This window comes from Artemia franciscana, chromosome 13 (assembly GCF_032884065.1).
Source record: "Artemia franciscana chromosome 13, ASM3288406v1, whole genome shotgun sequence".
NCBI classification, from domain to species: domain Eukaryota; kingdom Metazoa; phylum Arthropoda; class Branchiopoda; order Anostraca; family Artemiidae; genus Artemia; species Artemia franciscana.
The window spans coordinates 13,521,112-13,537,996 of NC_088875.1; the positions used below are offsets into that span (position 1 = coordinate 13,521,112).

The 16,885-nt window shown below is 36.6% G+C and overlaps 1 protein-coding gene across 2 annotated transcripts in view; it reads left to right on the forward strand.

Moving 5' to 3' along the window:
- Window positions 1–3,990: 3,990 nt before the first annotated feature.
- LOC136034550 (protein snakeskin-like) overlaps window positions 3,991–16,885 on the forward strand; it is a 19,336-nt gene continuing 6,441 nt past the window's right edge. For both annotated transcript variants that reach the window (XM_065715783.1, XM_065715784.1), the window contains exons 1-3: window positions 3,991–4,199; window positions 6,203–6,391; window positions 14,143–14,262. In XM_065715783.1, the coding sequence (XP_065571855.1) occupies window positions 4,143–4,199; window positions 6,203–6,391; window positions 14,143–14,262 (366 nt within the window). In that variant the 5' untranslated portion in view covers window positions 3,991–4,142. The remainder of the gene's footprint in view (window positions 4,200–6,202; window positions 6,392–14,142; window positions 14,263–16,885) is intronic.

The following is a 16,885-nucleotide window of genomic DNA, read 5'->3' on the forward strand; positions in this document are numbered from 1 at the left end:
GTTATAGATACGTGATTTACATAATTGGAATGGATTTGTTCCATTGATCCTGGATCCACTGAGCTTCATCCCGATTCCTCCACTTAAAGTGTTTTCCAAGATTTCCCGTCCAACCCCCCCCCCCCCCCCCCGTCAAATGTCTAAAGATCTGGTCGGGACTTGAAATGAGAGCTCTGAGCCATGAATTCCTTCTAGATATCAAATTTCATTAAGATCCGATCACCTATTCGTAAGATAAAAATACCCCAATTTTCACGTTTTCCAAGAATTCCCGTTTTCCCCTCCAACTCCCCCCCCCCAATGTCACAGGATCTGGTCGAAATTTAAAATTAGAGCTTAAAAGCACAAGATCCTTCTAAATATCAAATTTCATTGAGATCTGGTCACCCTTTCGTAAATTACAAATACCTCATTTTTCCAAATTACCCCCCCCAACTCCAACAAAGAGAGCAGATCCGGTCCGGTTACGTCAGTCACGTATCTCAGACAGATTTTTATTCTTCCCATCCAGTTTCATCCTGATCTCTTCGCTTTAAGTATTTTCTAAGATTTCCGTCCCCCCCCCCAACTGCCCCCCCCCCAATGACGCTGGATCCAGTTGAGATTTAAAATAAGAGATCTGAGTTACGAGGTCTTTCTAAATATGAAGTTTCATGAAGATCCGATCACTCCTAAGTTAAAAATACGTCATTTTTTTCTAATTTTTCAGAATTACCCCCCCCCCCCCAATAAGAGCTGATCGTTCCAATTATGTAAATCACGTATCTAATACTTATGCTTATTTTTACCACCAAGTTTCATCCCGATCCCTCCACTCTAAGTGTTTTCCAAGATTTTAGGTTTCCCCCTCTCAACTCCCCCTAATGTCACCAGATCCTGTCGGGATTTAAACTAACAGCTCCTAGACACGATATCCTTCCAAAAATCAAATTTCATTAAGATCTGATCAACTGTTCGTAAGTTAAAAATACTTCATTTTTCTATTTTTTCCGAATTAACGGACCCCCCAAGATGGTCAAATCAGGAACAAGGCTATTTCTAATTTAATTTGGTCTGGTCCCTGATACACCTGCCAAATTTCAACGTCCTAGCTTACCTGGAAGTGCCTAAAGTAGCAAAACCGGGATCGACAGACAGACCGACAGAATTTGCGATTGCTATATGTCACTTGGTTAATACCAAGTGCCATAAAAAAAAACACACTAATTATGTGAATTATGAGGTGAACCCTACTCAGGGGAATGCTGTGAATTATTCACCTAAGTTGGTAAATACGATTATCATATGCGAAACTGTCAAAATCTAGGGAATCCTGTCACAAGTCCGCCAAAAGATTTGAAACGGGCCCGGTACTCCTTCCCCTTGTGTGCGTTTCTGTATCTGGCAATTAATCAAAAGCTATGAGCGACATAACACAAAACGAACGTAAATATTTGGTGCGAATTATGTAGGGTATTGATCAAACGTGACTATTTTTGTATCACTTTTTAAAGTATTAAATAGAAAAAAAAAAAGTTTTTCAACTGAAAGTAAGGAGCGACATTAAAACTTAAAACGAACAGAAATTACTTCGTATATGAAAGGGGCTGCTTCCTCATCAACGCCCCGCTCTTTACGCTAAAGTTTGACTCTTTCTCTCAGCTCTTCTTTTTAAAACAGTAAAAAACTTTAGCGTAAAGAGCGGGGCGTTGATGAGGAAGCAGCCCCTTTCATATACGAAGTGATTTCTGTTCGTTTTAAGTTTTAATGTCGCTCCTTACTTTCAGTTGAAAAATTTTTTTTTTTTATTTAATTTCTGAACGTTTTTGAATCAATACATGTTTTGATTTTGGCTCTCCGCAGAGGAATTTGCATATTTTTTTTTTTTTTGGCTAAACGGCTTTCTCATAATTTTGATCGAATGATTTTGAGAAAAAAAGAGCGGGGAGGAAGCCTAGTTGCCCTCCAATTTGTTGGTTAATTAAAAAGGCAACTAGAACTTTTAATTTTTTACGAATCTTTTTATTAGTAAAAGATATACGTAACTTATAAATTAGCTTACGTAAAGAATTTTTTATTCTCATGTTTTTATTACACATATGAGAGGGTTCGCCCCCTCGTCAGTACCTCTCTCTTTACACCAAACCTTAAATTTTGTCCCAATTCATTAAGAATGACCCCTGAATCACAAAAGCCGTAAAATAAATAATTGACATTACTAAAAATACTTTAGCGTAAAGAGCGAGGTATTAGGAGGAGGTGAGCCCCTCATATGGGTAATAATTTCTGTTCGTTTTTATTTTTAATGCTGCTCCTTACTTCCAGCTGAAAAAAACTTGTTCATATTTATTTTTTCATTGTTTTTTTTTAAATAATGCTAGTAAATCCTGCGCTCCCTTCATGGAAATTTTCTTCCCCCATGACAAATTCCTCGATGGAAAGTTCCCCCAGTATATCCCCCTCTTCTCAACCCCTCCCCCAACCAAAAAATCCTCCTGAAAACGCCTGTACACTTCCCAATAACCATTACTATATGTAAGCACTGGTCAAAGTTTGTAACTTGTAGCCCCTCCCATGGGGACTGTGGAGGGGTAAGTCGTCCCCAAAGACATAGTTATAAGGTTTTTCGACTACGCTGAATAAAATGGCTATCTCAGAATTTTGATCCGTTGACTTTGGAAAAATAATTAGCGTGGGAGGGGACCTAGGTGCCCTCCAATTTTTTGGTCACTTAAAAAGGGCACTAGAACTTTTCATTTCCGTTAGAATGAGCCCTCTCGCAACATTCCAGGACAACTGGGTCGATACGATCACCCCTGGGAAAAAAAAACAACAAAAAAACAAACAAATAAACACGCATCCGTGATCTGCCTTCTGGAAAAAAAAATGCAAAATTCCACATTTTTGTAGATAGGAGCTTGAAACTTCTACAGTAGGGTTCTCTGATACGCTCAATCTGATGGTGTGATTTTCGTTAAGATTCTATGACTTTTAGGGGGTGTTTCTCCCTATTTTCTAAAATAACGGAAATTAAACTTGATGAAACTTATATATTTAAAATCAGCATTAATATGCGATTCTTTTGATGTAGCTATTGGTATCAAAATTCCATTTTTTAGAGTTTTGGTTTCTATTGAGCCGGGTCGCTCCTTACTACAGTTCGTTACCACGAACTGTTTGATAATGACTTTGCTCTTAGGGATGATTGGATGATTCAAATTCTTAAGCCTATGCCCCTTGTTGCTGTTATTTCATTGCTGGACAGTTTTACTCATAGGGGGCGAACTTTTGAGCGTTTTTATAGAATGCCCCAATCCTTGGCGATATGTGTGCTAGAATTATTATCTAATATATTTCTATTTTTAAATGTAAGATAAGCTCCTTTTTAAATTGATCATCAGCAATCGTACTTAATGATTGCAATGATTATGTTTATTTTTACATTGAATTCCTTTAGTCTGGATTTATGAGGGGTACAAATAAAATAGAAATAATTTAACGTTTGTTTGAGTAAAATATCTAAATAATATCTTCAAATCAAATTCAAGATTTGGCTTTAAAAATAACATCTAGAAGCAAGGCCGTATCCAGGTTTCTCTCTCGGGGGGGGGGGGGGGGTTACAAAAAATTTAAAAACACATAAAAAAATTGGCTAAATTCATTTTTGTTATCTTTTCACGAATCCGGACGAACATTTCAAGGGGTCTAAACCCGCTACCCCCCACCTGGATTCGGCGTTGGCTAGAAGATTACACTTCCAAATAAAGAAGTTTGTCCTGGCAACATATGAGACTGAAATTAAAAAATACTTTTTTAGAGGCTTTAAAGAAGGTCCATTCTTTCCTTTTTTAGCCGCGAACAAACGCGGCCTCCCTTTATCTCGCCCTCCATTATTACCCTACCTATTTTTATTCAAAATGCCGTGTTCGTATTTAACACGGGCCTTCATTCTACATGATATGCGACCTCGAATATTTTTCGATAATGAAATAATGAGTCATCAGTCTGGATTCTCTCCTTGTAAACAAGGTTGCAAGCAAACAGACAAACGCTTGGATTTCGAAGAAACACCCTTTGGAAAGGGTTCAACACACCCTATTTACCCCTGGATTTGGTTATTCATTCTGTGGAGACTATAAGCAGCAGTTCAATAAAAGAATAAAATGGCGGATTTTCGAGTGTTAGCTAGAGCTCATGGATTTATCAAATTAGCGGAAGTGGTAAGTAATTATAGGTTTAATGTTTATTTAAAATTAATTTGGGATTAAACATTTTCTTCTTTCTATGTTAAAAAGATTGAATAATTTGTTTTTATCCTTCCAAATGAGGGATATTTTTGATTCAACGACATGTATCTATGAAAAGTGTCAAATTTGGCTATGATAATTGAAATGTTGTTAAGTAACTGTATTATTGACGCCTTCTCCCTTTTTTACGGTAAAATTCTAGTTTATTGACTTTCGGCTATCTTGGAAAGGGGTTAGGTTAGGAAAATGAAACTTACAGGGATGGGTCTACAGATTAAAGTATATATTGGAAAGGTATTTTAAAGTACCCACCTCCACCTCCCCACTCCACTTACCCCCACCTCCACTCCTTCTCCCTCTAGAGCCCTGAAATTCACCTACATGACAGGTTCTGTACCTATTGAAAGATCGACAAAACAACATTTTACCTTAATTTTCAGCTACCAGTTACTTTTTCTGAGCTTTTAGTTCTGAAAACGCAATTCCTCTTAATTGAGTAAAATTCTGGGCCATATCAATGGTTTTTTTTTCAAAATCTAGGAAATATATTTGCATATCTTTAAAACCTTATAAATTGGGATTGAGCAAAGTTGTGAAGCTGAAAACAATTTTGGTGTACTTCGTTCAAGCAGAACATCTATTTTGAAAGGTTTCTCTTTTATAACACATAAGGTCATTAGAGGTCAGTACCCTCTAGAGAAAGAAGGAGTGGAGGTAGGTACTTCAAAATATCTTCCCGGGACAAACTTTAGCCTGTAGAACCATCCCTGAAAGTTTCATTTTCCTAACCTAACCCCTTTCTGTGATAGCAAGAAGTCAACTAGAATTTTACCCCCCCCCCCCCCTTATATGGAAATGTATAGCCCAATTCATACATTCTCCAAACATTTTGCCACATGTCACTTCTTTCAATTTAATATCCGTAAATTGGTTCAATGCAGACGAATGTAAGAACCAGAAACGCATGGAAACATTACTCGGGCTTTATATTTGCGTATTAGGGGAGGTATAACTTAAGTATAACATAAGGGGCTTCAAAGTATGTAACTAGTTTTCTGTATGAAGTAAGAATTGTTTCCTTAACATATTTCCTTCTCAAGGGTCACAATTGTACATTAATACCAACTATTCCTTTTGAAGTAGTCTTTTTAAATTTTCCTCGGTACTTGATGGTTATTGGAAACACTCACAAAGTGAAGTTAGGTTAATCCTAACGATAGGTAACAAAACATGATGATAAAATAATACTTTAGAAACAAAATTATGGAAACCTGACCTAGCCCCTCCTCACCTCTAATGTGCAAGTATATAGTCCAAATCATACATCACTGCATTCTGTCCAATGCATTGCATCATCCATCGCTTGTTTTTATAGCTATGAAACCGGTTTTCTAAGCTGTTACCTAAGCGTAAGCCTTGAATGTGTTTCCAATAGCCGACAAGTACTCTTTCTTCTCCTACAGATTTCCTGACAGTATAGCCTTACCCGAATTTCTGTCATCTTTGAATTATTTTAAGTTGGAGGAGGGACAGAAAAAGAAGAGGCGAATTCGGCAACATTCCGATCAAATTTTGCTTTTAACTCAGAGCCAGGCTAAATTTTAGAATAGAATTTTGTAGCCAAAAAATGGAATATTTAGACACGAGCTAGCAAAGATCTGACCCATATTTATTTTTCTATCTATATGGTTTTAATCCTACTTTTAAACCAGGACTTTCCAGTTGGGAATTGATGCACCCATGAGGTTGCTGAAAAGGATTACCAGGGCGAGGGGCTTAGAAAGGATTTCTATTTTGCCTAACAATTCATATATAAAATAGTGTTTAAAAATCATAAAAACAAATAAAATTCTAAAGGAGGTGGGATATCTTGCTGTTGGATCTGAATGGCCGCATACAAAAAAAAAAAAAAAAAAAAAAAAAAAAGGCCAGAAGCCCCTGTTTTGAATATTAGTAAACGTGGTCTTTTTTTGCAGTTATTAGCGGCAGTTTGTCTTGGTTTAATAAGGCATTATGACCTGCATTTTGGTGGTGATATTACAACAGGATCTTATCAAGACAGATATTTATGTGGCATCATCACAATTGGTGGCTTCATTTTAGTATCCTTACCTCTTTTGTTGTCCTACATATGGGGTGAAGCTGGAACGTATCAAACGCTATTGGTAAGCTATAAGCTCTGGACTGTAATATATTTTTTAAGTACATAAATCCAAATATTCCAATTATTATTTCCTAGCTGTTATATTTTGCTTTTGTTATGTTGATGACGTCGGGTTAGTTTTCGATAACTGATACAATAAAATTTGAATTCAGCAAAATTTTCAATGATCTATTTGTCTAAAGTCTTAATAAATTCGTGAGTTAAATACCAATTTAGACGGTGGAAATGATCCATATGTAATGTCAATGCTTCATAATAAAAAATCTATCCAAGGTCTTGGAAAGTTTAAAGCACTTGCAAAGTTCGAAGTTGAAAAAACGTAATTATCAGCAGCCAGTTTAAAGCACTTAGTCAAGATTTTAAAGGAGCTTGCAAAGTCAAGAGCTTACGTGGTTGATCTTTGAACCATACGATGCTTGAGTTGATGGTGGTTGAGATTTCGGTGGCTGAATTTAAGGTGGTTAAGTTGTTTAGTTCAGGCGGGTTGAGTAGATTGGTAGTCAAATTGATGGTGGTTGCATTTAAGGTAGTTGAGTTCAGGGTGGATGAGTTGTTCGGTGGTCGAGTCATGGTGGTTGTTATACGGGAACTTGTAGGCCTACTTGCAAAGTCTAAAGGAGACCCTAGACGGTCAATCATTTTGATTAAAAGCTTCCGTCTTGACTCAAGCATGATTGACCGTCTAGGAATCAGTTTGACGCTCGAGTAAAGCGTTGACTGTGGTTGATCGGAAGTTTGATTTACTCAATCGTTTTGATCAAAAACAGTGTGTTAGAGTAGCTTTTGTCGGGATTGAAAGGTCAATTAAGGTTGATTAAAGCACACGTCAATTGATGGACAGAAACTTGATTAAAACGATTGATCGTCTAGGGCCTCCTTAAAGTTTACGCAGATGTGAATATTGGTACAATTTTGATGTTGTTTGTAAAATATTGCTTCTTGAAAATTTGCGCGACTGACGTCAGGAGTTTTATTATTCTTTCAAATATGCTTGAATTGGTTAGGAGTTAGAAACTCAATTGTATTTCCTTCTCTGAGAGATCGTTTTTTAACAATCTATCCTCGAAGTTCTATACCCTCTGCCTCCTCTCAGTACCTTCGTGCCATTATTTACAACAGTTTAATCTGTCTTACGCAGAACGAAAGTGCATTGGAGAATGTTCTGGTTCCAAAGACAAGCGGACAAAGCTTTTAAACCAATTGCAAAATCAATGGTTTTGCTTCGAGAATCTGAGTAAGAAAAAACTCAAGTATAGTATATATGGATGTATTCAGTTTTATCTGTTTATTTGTTTTTTTGCTAAGGCACTGAGCTATTATCGCTGTCACTCGTGGCCGTATTGCCGTACCTCATGTTTTTGTAGCAGCTGAATTTATTCTGAAGTCAAACAGTTCGTGGTAACGAACTGTAGTAAGTAGCGACCTGGCTCCATAGTAACCAAAACTCTAAAAAATGGAGTTTTGATACCAATAGCTACATCAAAAGAATCTCTTTTTAATGCTGATTTTAGATATATAAGTTTTATCAAGTTTAATCTTACCCATCAAAAGTTACGAGCCTGAGAAAATTAGCCTTATTTTAGAAAATAGGGGGAAACACCCCCTAAAAGTCATACGATCTTAATGAAAATCACACCATCAGATTCAGTGTATCAGAGAACCCTGTTGTAGAAGTTTCAAGCTCCTATCTACGAAAATGTGGAATTTTGTATTTTTTGCCAGAAGGCAGATCACGGATGCGTGTTTATTTGTTTGTTTTTTTTGTTTTGTTTTTTTTTCCAGGGGTGATCGTATCGACCCAGTGGTCCTAGAATCTTGCGAGAGGGCTCATTCTAACGGAAATTAAAAGTTCTAGTGCCCTTTTTAAGTGACCAAAAAAATTGGAGGGCACCTAGGCCCCCTCCCACGCTAATTATTTTCCCAAAGTCAACGGATCAAAATTCTGAGATAGCCGTTTTATTCAGCGTAGTCAAAAAACCTTATAATTATGTCTTTGGCGACTCCCCCACAGTCCCCACGGGAGGGGCTACAAGTTACAAACTTTGACCAGTTCTTGCATATAGTAATGATTATTGGGAAGTGTACAGACGTTTTCAGGGGGAATTTTTGGTTGGGGGAAGGGTTGAAAAGAGGGGGATATGTTGGGAGAACTTTCCATCGAGGAATTTGTCATGGGGGAAGAAAATTTCCATGAAGGGAGCGCAGGGTTTTCTAGTATTATTTAAAAAAAAATGAAAATATAAATATGTTAAGTTTTTTCAACTGGAAGTAAGGAGCAGCATTAAAGCTTAAAACGAACAGAAATTATTACGCATATGAGGGGCTCACCTCCTAATACCCTGCTCTTTACGCTAAATTATTTTTAGTGATTTCAAATTTATTCTACGGCTTTTGTGATTCAGGTGGTCATTCTTAATGAATTGGGACAAAATTTAATCTTTAGTGTAAAGAGCGAGGTACTGACGAGGGGGTGAACCCGTCATTTATGTAATAAAACATTGAGATTACAAAAGTGCGTTACGTAAGCTAATTTATAAGTTACGTTCATCTTTTACTAATAAAAACATTCGTAAAAATTAAAAGTTGTAGTTGCCTTTTTAAGTAACCAAAAAATCGCAGGGCAACTAGGCTTCCTCCACCCTTCCCTTTTTTCTCAAAATCATTCGATCAAAACTATGAGAAAGCCATTTAGCCAAAAAAAAAACTTTTAAATTTCGTGTTAATTATTCCTCTGCGGAAAGCCAAAATCAAAACATGCATTGATTCAAAAACGTTCAGAAATTAAATAAAAAAACAAGTTTTTTTAGCTGAAAGTAAGGAGCGACATTAAAACTTAAAACGAACAGAAATTACTTCGTATATGAAAGGGACTGCTTCCTCATCAACGCCCCGCTCTTTACGCTATAGTTTTTTACTGTTTTAAAAAGCAGAGTTGAGATCGGGGCGTTGATGAGGAAGCAGCCCCTTTCATACACGAAGCAATTTCTGTTCGTTTTAAGTTTTAATGTCGCTCCTTACTTTCAGCTAAAAAAAACTTGTTTTTTTATTTGATTTCTTTACTTTTAGAAGCACAGAGAAAGTTTACAGAAAAAGGAGCTTCTTTTTATAAAGCTGCTTTCTTTAAGTATTGTCACGGATTCAAACCCCATTTAATACTTTCGGTACCAAAACTTGGTGTGTTCCAGGTCGAAATTGCAATTTGATTCGCATTTACTTCCAATTGGAGGCGAATTAACTGCGAATCTGGAGCGGTTTGTTAACTAATGCCTTAAGAATTCATTATAACTAATTATTAACATTCGAATAATTTTAATGAATAATAAATAATATCATAAATTTGAAGGTTGATGCCTTAATACTTAGTATAAATTTAATTGGAATACTCTTGGTTCTACCTCCTAAAAAAAAAAAAAATTCCATTTTTGTTTCGTATTGCATATATTGTGTAACATCTATTCATAAAAACGAACCTTTCTCGGAAATGGTTTACATAGCGGTTGTCACCAATTGTGTTTGCGATGAAAACTAGTATTCAAGATGGTGTTGAATGTTATTCTTCCAATTTCAAAAGAGGCTCTTCCTAAATTTTTAGCCATCCACGTTTGTGTGACGATTGTTTGTGTGGCAATATTCGTTTGCATTGTGCTAGTTACAAGCAAACCAAATATGCAAATGCTAAAGGTAAAATTGTAATAATAGGTTCAGGTTTCTTATTCGCAAACAGGATACTGTTTTACTATCTACAAACGCTCCACACATGAAAAACTGACGTTTTTGCAAGAGTGCAGCATAAGATACTAGCAAGTTTCATAAGCAAAAATTGAAAGAGGAACAACACAGCCAAATAATAAGCGAGACTGCTCATATAAAATCATTTCTATGTCACACCATGCCACAACCCTCCCCCTTACTACCCTGCCACCCTTCCCCTCCCACCGACCGCTCTTCCTCTTTACCAGCCATTACCCTTCCTCTTTGCCACCCACATCCCTTCCTATTTGTCAACCACAACCAAGCCTCTTTGCTACCCACGACTCTTCCTCTTTGCCAACCACCACTCCTCCTCTTTGCCACCCACCTCTCTTCCTCTGCTACCCACCATTCTTCCTCTTTGCTACCCACCATTCTTTCCCTTTGCTACCCATCATTCTTCCTTTTTGCCACCCACCACTTCCTCTTTGCCACCCACTACTCTTCTTCTTTGCCACCTCCCTCTCTTCCTCTTTGCATCCTCCACTCTTCTTCTGTGCCACCTACCACCCTTACTTTTTGTCACCCACCTCCCTACCACCCCTTATCATATCGAACAAACCAAATCAACCGTCAAAATAGCTATTTTTCCCCTTCCTAACCAACATAAATCAAATTACCATCTTAATAAATTGGTTTTTACAATGGTCAATAAAATGGTAAAGTGGACTTCTTGGTAAACCTAAAAATGGTAAACCTTGAAAGAAAAAACTGAAATGTGACTTAGTGACGCTCTTCGGTTCTAAAATGATGCTGTCGAACTAGCTACTATATAATGTAGAGTTAAAGGAAAGGAGTGAAGTGAAAATATCTGTCACTTTAAAAATATTTCCAATCAAATTTTGCGATTCGAATCGTGTTTAATGCCAATGTTGCAAATTTCTACTGCAAAACAACCAAGTTTACGCATACTCAAACCATTGATAAATTAATCACAGGTGAGGCAGGAAGGAACGTAGGAGTTTTTTCAGAGGGGGGTGGGGGGGGGGAATAACTGAATAAAAAGTGCCTAGAAATTTTGGAGCGTTTGAAATTTATAACCGTTGTCAAACCATCTAAGCCAGTGATTTCCCCCCATTTTATCGTCATGAACTGGTCAACGCTTGAAATAAAAGGGGGCCAACGCCCCCTCCCAGCATGGCACGCTGGAAAAAGGCACTGATTTTTTTATATTTTAGATTTCGCAGCTTTTACAGATTTCAAATATATAAAATCTTATCAATTTTACCAAATGTATATAATGGTAGAATGTTGTAATATTCAAAAAATGACATGACAATACTTTTAAGATCTAAGGGGAGGGGAGTAGTTTTGTGCTTTTACTATTTTGAATGAAAATATCAAACAAAAACATTTCAGTAAAGATAAAATCACTTTTTTCAAATCTGAGGGAGGGAATCAGGACAGGAATTTCCTCGCCTCTGCTGTCCTCCCCCTAATAATACTCCTGGTTCTTTTAAAAAAAACTCTACGGGTCACCTTGCCGCTTCCATAAGAAGTGTTATATTAATTCTTAAGTAAGACTTGTCCACTAGTGTCCCAGTCGGAGTAAGTATTTTGGGGAGAAAATGAACAGTTGATTAAAACGTAGCAGTGTTTTAACGCCATCGCAGTTTTCCGCCACCATGTTTTCCGCCACCTTTCAATTCGGGTAGGTTCAAAATAGATACAGATATAGACATAGACATAGAAATATACATAGACATAGACATAGGCATAGACTAACCTAACCTATTTATTCTGACCCAATTAATCCTCTTGATGCTGCAAGATTTCCTGGGTGGCGGAAAACACGGTGGCGGGAAACCACGGTGGCGTTAAAACACCCACTTCGATTATTTGCCATTTACACTTTTCTCAGGTAATTTTGCCAAAGCCCCCTTGGTAGAAAATGTTCCAATTTCAGATCAGTTGTTGGCCCTTTCAGGATTGTGATAAATACTGCTAGTAGTCCGTAGTATATAGTAGTCGCGAGCTATAAAAAAAATGAGAGGATGTGGGGGTTGTCATCTTAGGAATGGTATTTATTTTCGTTGCAAAACTCCAAAAGATTTTTTTCTTTCTTTAAGCTCGTTAAATACTTGCTTTCCACTAGTTTTAAAATATAGCCAGGTAAAACAATTGTTGTTTTTGTCAGTGAACAACACATCACTTAGTTGTCCTGAAATTGATTCCCTATTGTAAGCTACAGTTATAAGAAAAATCTTCATTCGTTACATTAGTTTTATCCATTTAATCAACACATTAATTTAAATTGATCATCCATTTAACATACTTTAATATCAGCTTTGAGTATAGGCTATCTCCTTGGCTAATCATAGAACTAGTGGCTAAATTTGTACTGGCTGAAGAAATTTGGAATAATCACTTTTTTTTCACTTAGGTTTGGTTAAAATTCCAAATAAAACATGCATGTGGATTAAAATTCTCCAAAGTTTACAAAACCCAAAATCTCAAAAAGCAGAATCAAACGATTATGACAGACTTCTTTTGGCCCAAGTTAAGACATACCTGTATTCTACAGGAGATTAAAATACATTACTCTGAAACTACTACTACTACTACTAACAAATCACAGCAGCGCCAAGCGGCCTGAGGCCGACACAGCTACGCACGCTCCTCCTCCATCCCAATCTAATCAAATCCACTCTTTACATCCTCCCGGGAAGTTTCCATTTCCTTTAAATCTTTCTTTGACACCCTCCCACTCTAACCACGGACGAACTATTTTCCGTTTAGCCCTTGGGTCGGTTGGCCGAAAAGAACGATATTCGGCAATCTGTCATCTTTCATCCGCAGATGCCGTAACCATCTCAACCTTTCTCTCGTTATAGCCCTAGAAAGCGGATATGAACCATACTTTTCGTACAGCCTACTGTTTGAAATACAGTTGTCAGCCAGGTACCCAGAACAATCCGTAGACATTTTCTCTGGAAAACATCTAGCAAATCTTCTCTGAAATTACTCATGAATACAAATTAAAATTAACTGTAGCCATGATGAATGGGGTGAAGCAAAATTTTATTGTTATAATACTTAGTTCGCAAGAGGAGTCTGAATTTCGGATAGTTCAGCTCCTACTTAAAAGTAATTTATTGAGACAAGCTCATTTAGAAGCTCAGCACCACGAAAACTTGAATACTTCTGCGTTCTTCTATCTAGAATGGTCAAATAGATAGTGCAGTTTTTGTTCAGAATATATAATACTCATTGGCAAAAGTGTATTCAGGATTTTTTCTCAGTGGGATGGGAGACATTTTTTCTTAAAAATAGTATTTCTGAAAAACACGTGATTTTTACTGAGTAAAGTCTTCAAAGTTACATTTTAAAGTAGGTAAATATAGACAAAGACATATTTCAAACAGAACAAAAATCACTCAAAAAAACAATATCTTATAGTCTGTTTACAAATAGATACATTCATTTCATTGTGATTTGGCAATTAAGAGCCATTAATAGCTCTTGGCTACATCACTGATATCATACCTCTATTTAATTTGCAGACTTTATTTTTTTTTTTTTTTTACATACTTTTATTCCATAGGTTTTTTTTTGGAGAAATCAGTATTTTAGTTTATTATTATTTCTTTTATTACCAGTTATGGTATTTTTCCTATAAACTGTTTCCTATAATTTACTCTTGCCTATAATGTGCGCTAAGCATGCGTGGTGAGAATCATATTTTAGTGGGAAAGGGGGCAACCCGTCAGTACCCCCAACACCGCCAAATTACACGAAGAAAAATTGCATAATATGGCAAAATCTTCCTGCTATCTGTCTTCAAAAATTCCTTGTTTAATCATGGTCTATACTTTCGTTTTTTTTTATAATAAGGAAGCATTCCCAACATGCATCAATAAAACAGAGAAACACGGAATTGAGGAAAAATAATGCCATCTAAAAGGAAAATTAATAAATTAGTGTGACGATATTTAACTTCCTTAATAAAGTTCTGTAATTAATTGGGTAGGTCATGAATTTAAATATTTACTTTCTTTGTAGGAAATGATTTACAACTTCACTGGCATGGTCCTGTTTCTTACTGCTGGATCTTTGGCTTTGGATTACTACAACTCCTACAAAGCTACTGGAGGAAGTCCCGACGCAGGCAAAGCTTTGGGGGTAACCTTTTTTCAGTCAAATTTTACTTTATTCTCTTTCACGAAGAAAACTCTGGCAAAATATTGAAAAAGACACAAAAATACGAGCCTGTGTAGAAATTTTCTTAGATATGTATAGTGTAAAATTAAACGCTACAAAAATTAACTTTTACCACATGATTCAACGTCGGGCCTGTTTAAGAATTCTAGAAAATACTTCTAGAAACTATTTCCAAAATTCAAAATTTTCGATAGAGCAACAAATTGCTTTTTTTATGGCACTTGGTATTAATCAAGTGACATAGCGATCGAAATTCTGTCGGTCTGTCTGTCGGTCCCGGTTTTGCTACTTTAGGTACTCCCGGGTAAGCTAGGACGATGAAATTTGGCAGGCGTATCAGGAACCAGATTATATTAAGTTCAAAATTGTCGTTTCCCTGATTTGACCATCTGGGAGGGGTAGTGGGGGGAGGGTTAAATCGAAAAAATTAGAAAAAAGGAGATATTTCTAAATTACGATCGGGAGGTCGGATCTTAATGAAATTTGATGTTTGGAAGGATATCGTGTCTCAGAGCTGTTATTCTAAACCCCGACTGGATCAGGTAAAATTGGAGGGAGTTGGGGTGGGGAAACGTAGAATCTTGGAAAACTTTTAGTGGAGGGATCGGGATGAAACTTGGTGGGAAAAATAAGCACAAGTCCTAGATACATGGTTGACATAACCGGAACGGATTCCCTCTCTTTGGGGGAGTTGGGGGGAGGTTTAACTCTGAAAAATTAGAAAAAATGAGGTATTTTTAACTTACGAAGGAGTAATCAGATCTTAATGAAATTTGATGTTTGGAAGGAAATCGTGTCTCAGAGCTCTTATTTTATATCCCGACCGAGTCCGGTGACGTTGGGGAGAGTTGAGGGCAGCCTAAAATTTTGGAAAACGCTTAGAGTGGAGGGATCGGGATGAAACTTGGTGGGAAAAATATTGACAAGTCCTAGATACGTGATTGACATAACTGGAACGAATCCGCTCTCTTTGGGGGAGTTGGGGGGAGGGGCGGGGGTTAATTCTGAAAAATAAAAAAAATGAGGTAGTTTCAACTTATGAAGGAGTGATCGGATTTGAATTTTGACATTTAGAAGGACCTCGTGACTCAGAGCTCTTATTTTTAATCTTGACCGGCATTAAACCTCTAATTTTCCTTTTAAAGCAATCTATTGATTCTTAAAATTTTGCTAGAGCTCATGCCATATGAGCTCTTGGCTCTTCCGACCTCGTCAAAAGTGCCCTTTTTTTTGAACAGTGTTTCCAGGCGAAGTCATAAATACGTTTCAGTTAGATCTTAAAAACATACAGGTCCAACTTTTAAAATTTCCCACGAGAGGAAAGAATAATTTCAAAAGTGGCAATAAACTTTACAAATCTGCTCTATTATACTCACCAAGCATTGACCCCTCTCTGGAAGTTGTTTGTACACCCTTTCCTCTTCAATAGGACGTATTTTTGTATTAAAAACAACACCAGAAACCTTAGTTTCTAAAATTAAAAGTAGTCTGAAGAAGTGTCTATTTAAAAGAGACATAAAAATAACTGATAGTTAAAGCCTTACTAAAAATATAGTTAAATTGTATTGAAAAATAACAAATTGTCTTAATATGAAAAATAACAATTGTCTTTCTGCTGTTGTTGTTGTTTGGGGTTTGACGCGTTCGACCAATAGGTCATATGGATTCGTGTCACCTGATTATTCTGTGTCTTCTGCAATCAATAGCTTGCCTGGGTGTCACTTCAGTCAATATTCACTGGACTAGAAGATGGATGACTTAACTTGCTATTGGAGGGGGGCTATGGGCTATTCAACAGCCCCCCTCCAATTGCCTGCGTTGAGAAACAAGAACACACTAACTTCTTTTCTGGGACACCACACGGCTTCTCCTTAGGATAGACGACTAATTTTTTTCTACCAATATAATAGTCGATTTTAGAGTTATCCTATTTAATATTTTAGCTGCTTTATTATCCTTAATTTATCTGGTTACATTTTTGTATCTGGCTATATGAGACAGGTTATAATGTGTAACAGGTTCACAAAAACTAGCGGAGGGGATCGAATGTATTTTTCTAAATGTAGGATGGAGGCAATTTCCTTTTTCGATATTCTCAATGACAATACCACGAAAAGCCAAATTTTACTGAATACCATAGAAAGGTAATTTACAAAACCTAGGGGAAATGAAAATCGGAGGGTGAGGCAAATGCCATCTTCCCCCTCCCTAATAACGCCACTGCCAGTTTCTCAACATATTTCGGCATTTTCTTCAACAAGTGGAATTTCCATGTAACTTTGAAAAAGCAAAATATGTTAAAAGGAAGTTAAAACAGGGTAAACTTTAAATTTCAAATAGCTGTACAGTTTTAGACTACAAAGGGCTTTCACAGCAACATTAAATGGTATATAATAAATTAAGAACAGGCTGTTTTACAATTTTTTTGGCATAGCAGTTATTCTAATAATTATCATTAGCCTTTATGTATGCAATAGTTTAATAGGCTCAAGGGTTTATTTAATTACACATATGACTGTTTCAATATATTGGCTGGGCTGAGTGACATATAATCAATATTATTTATCATACAAATACTTGCATG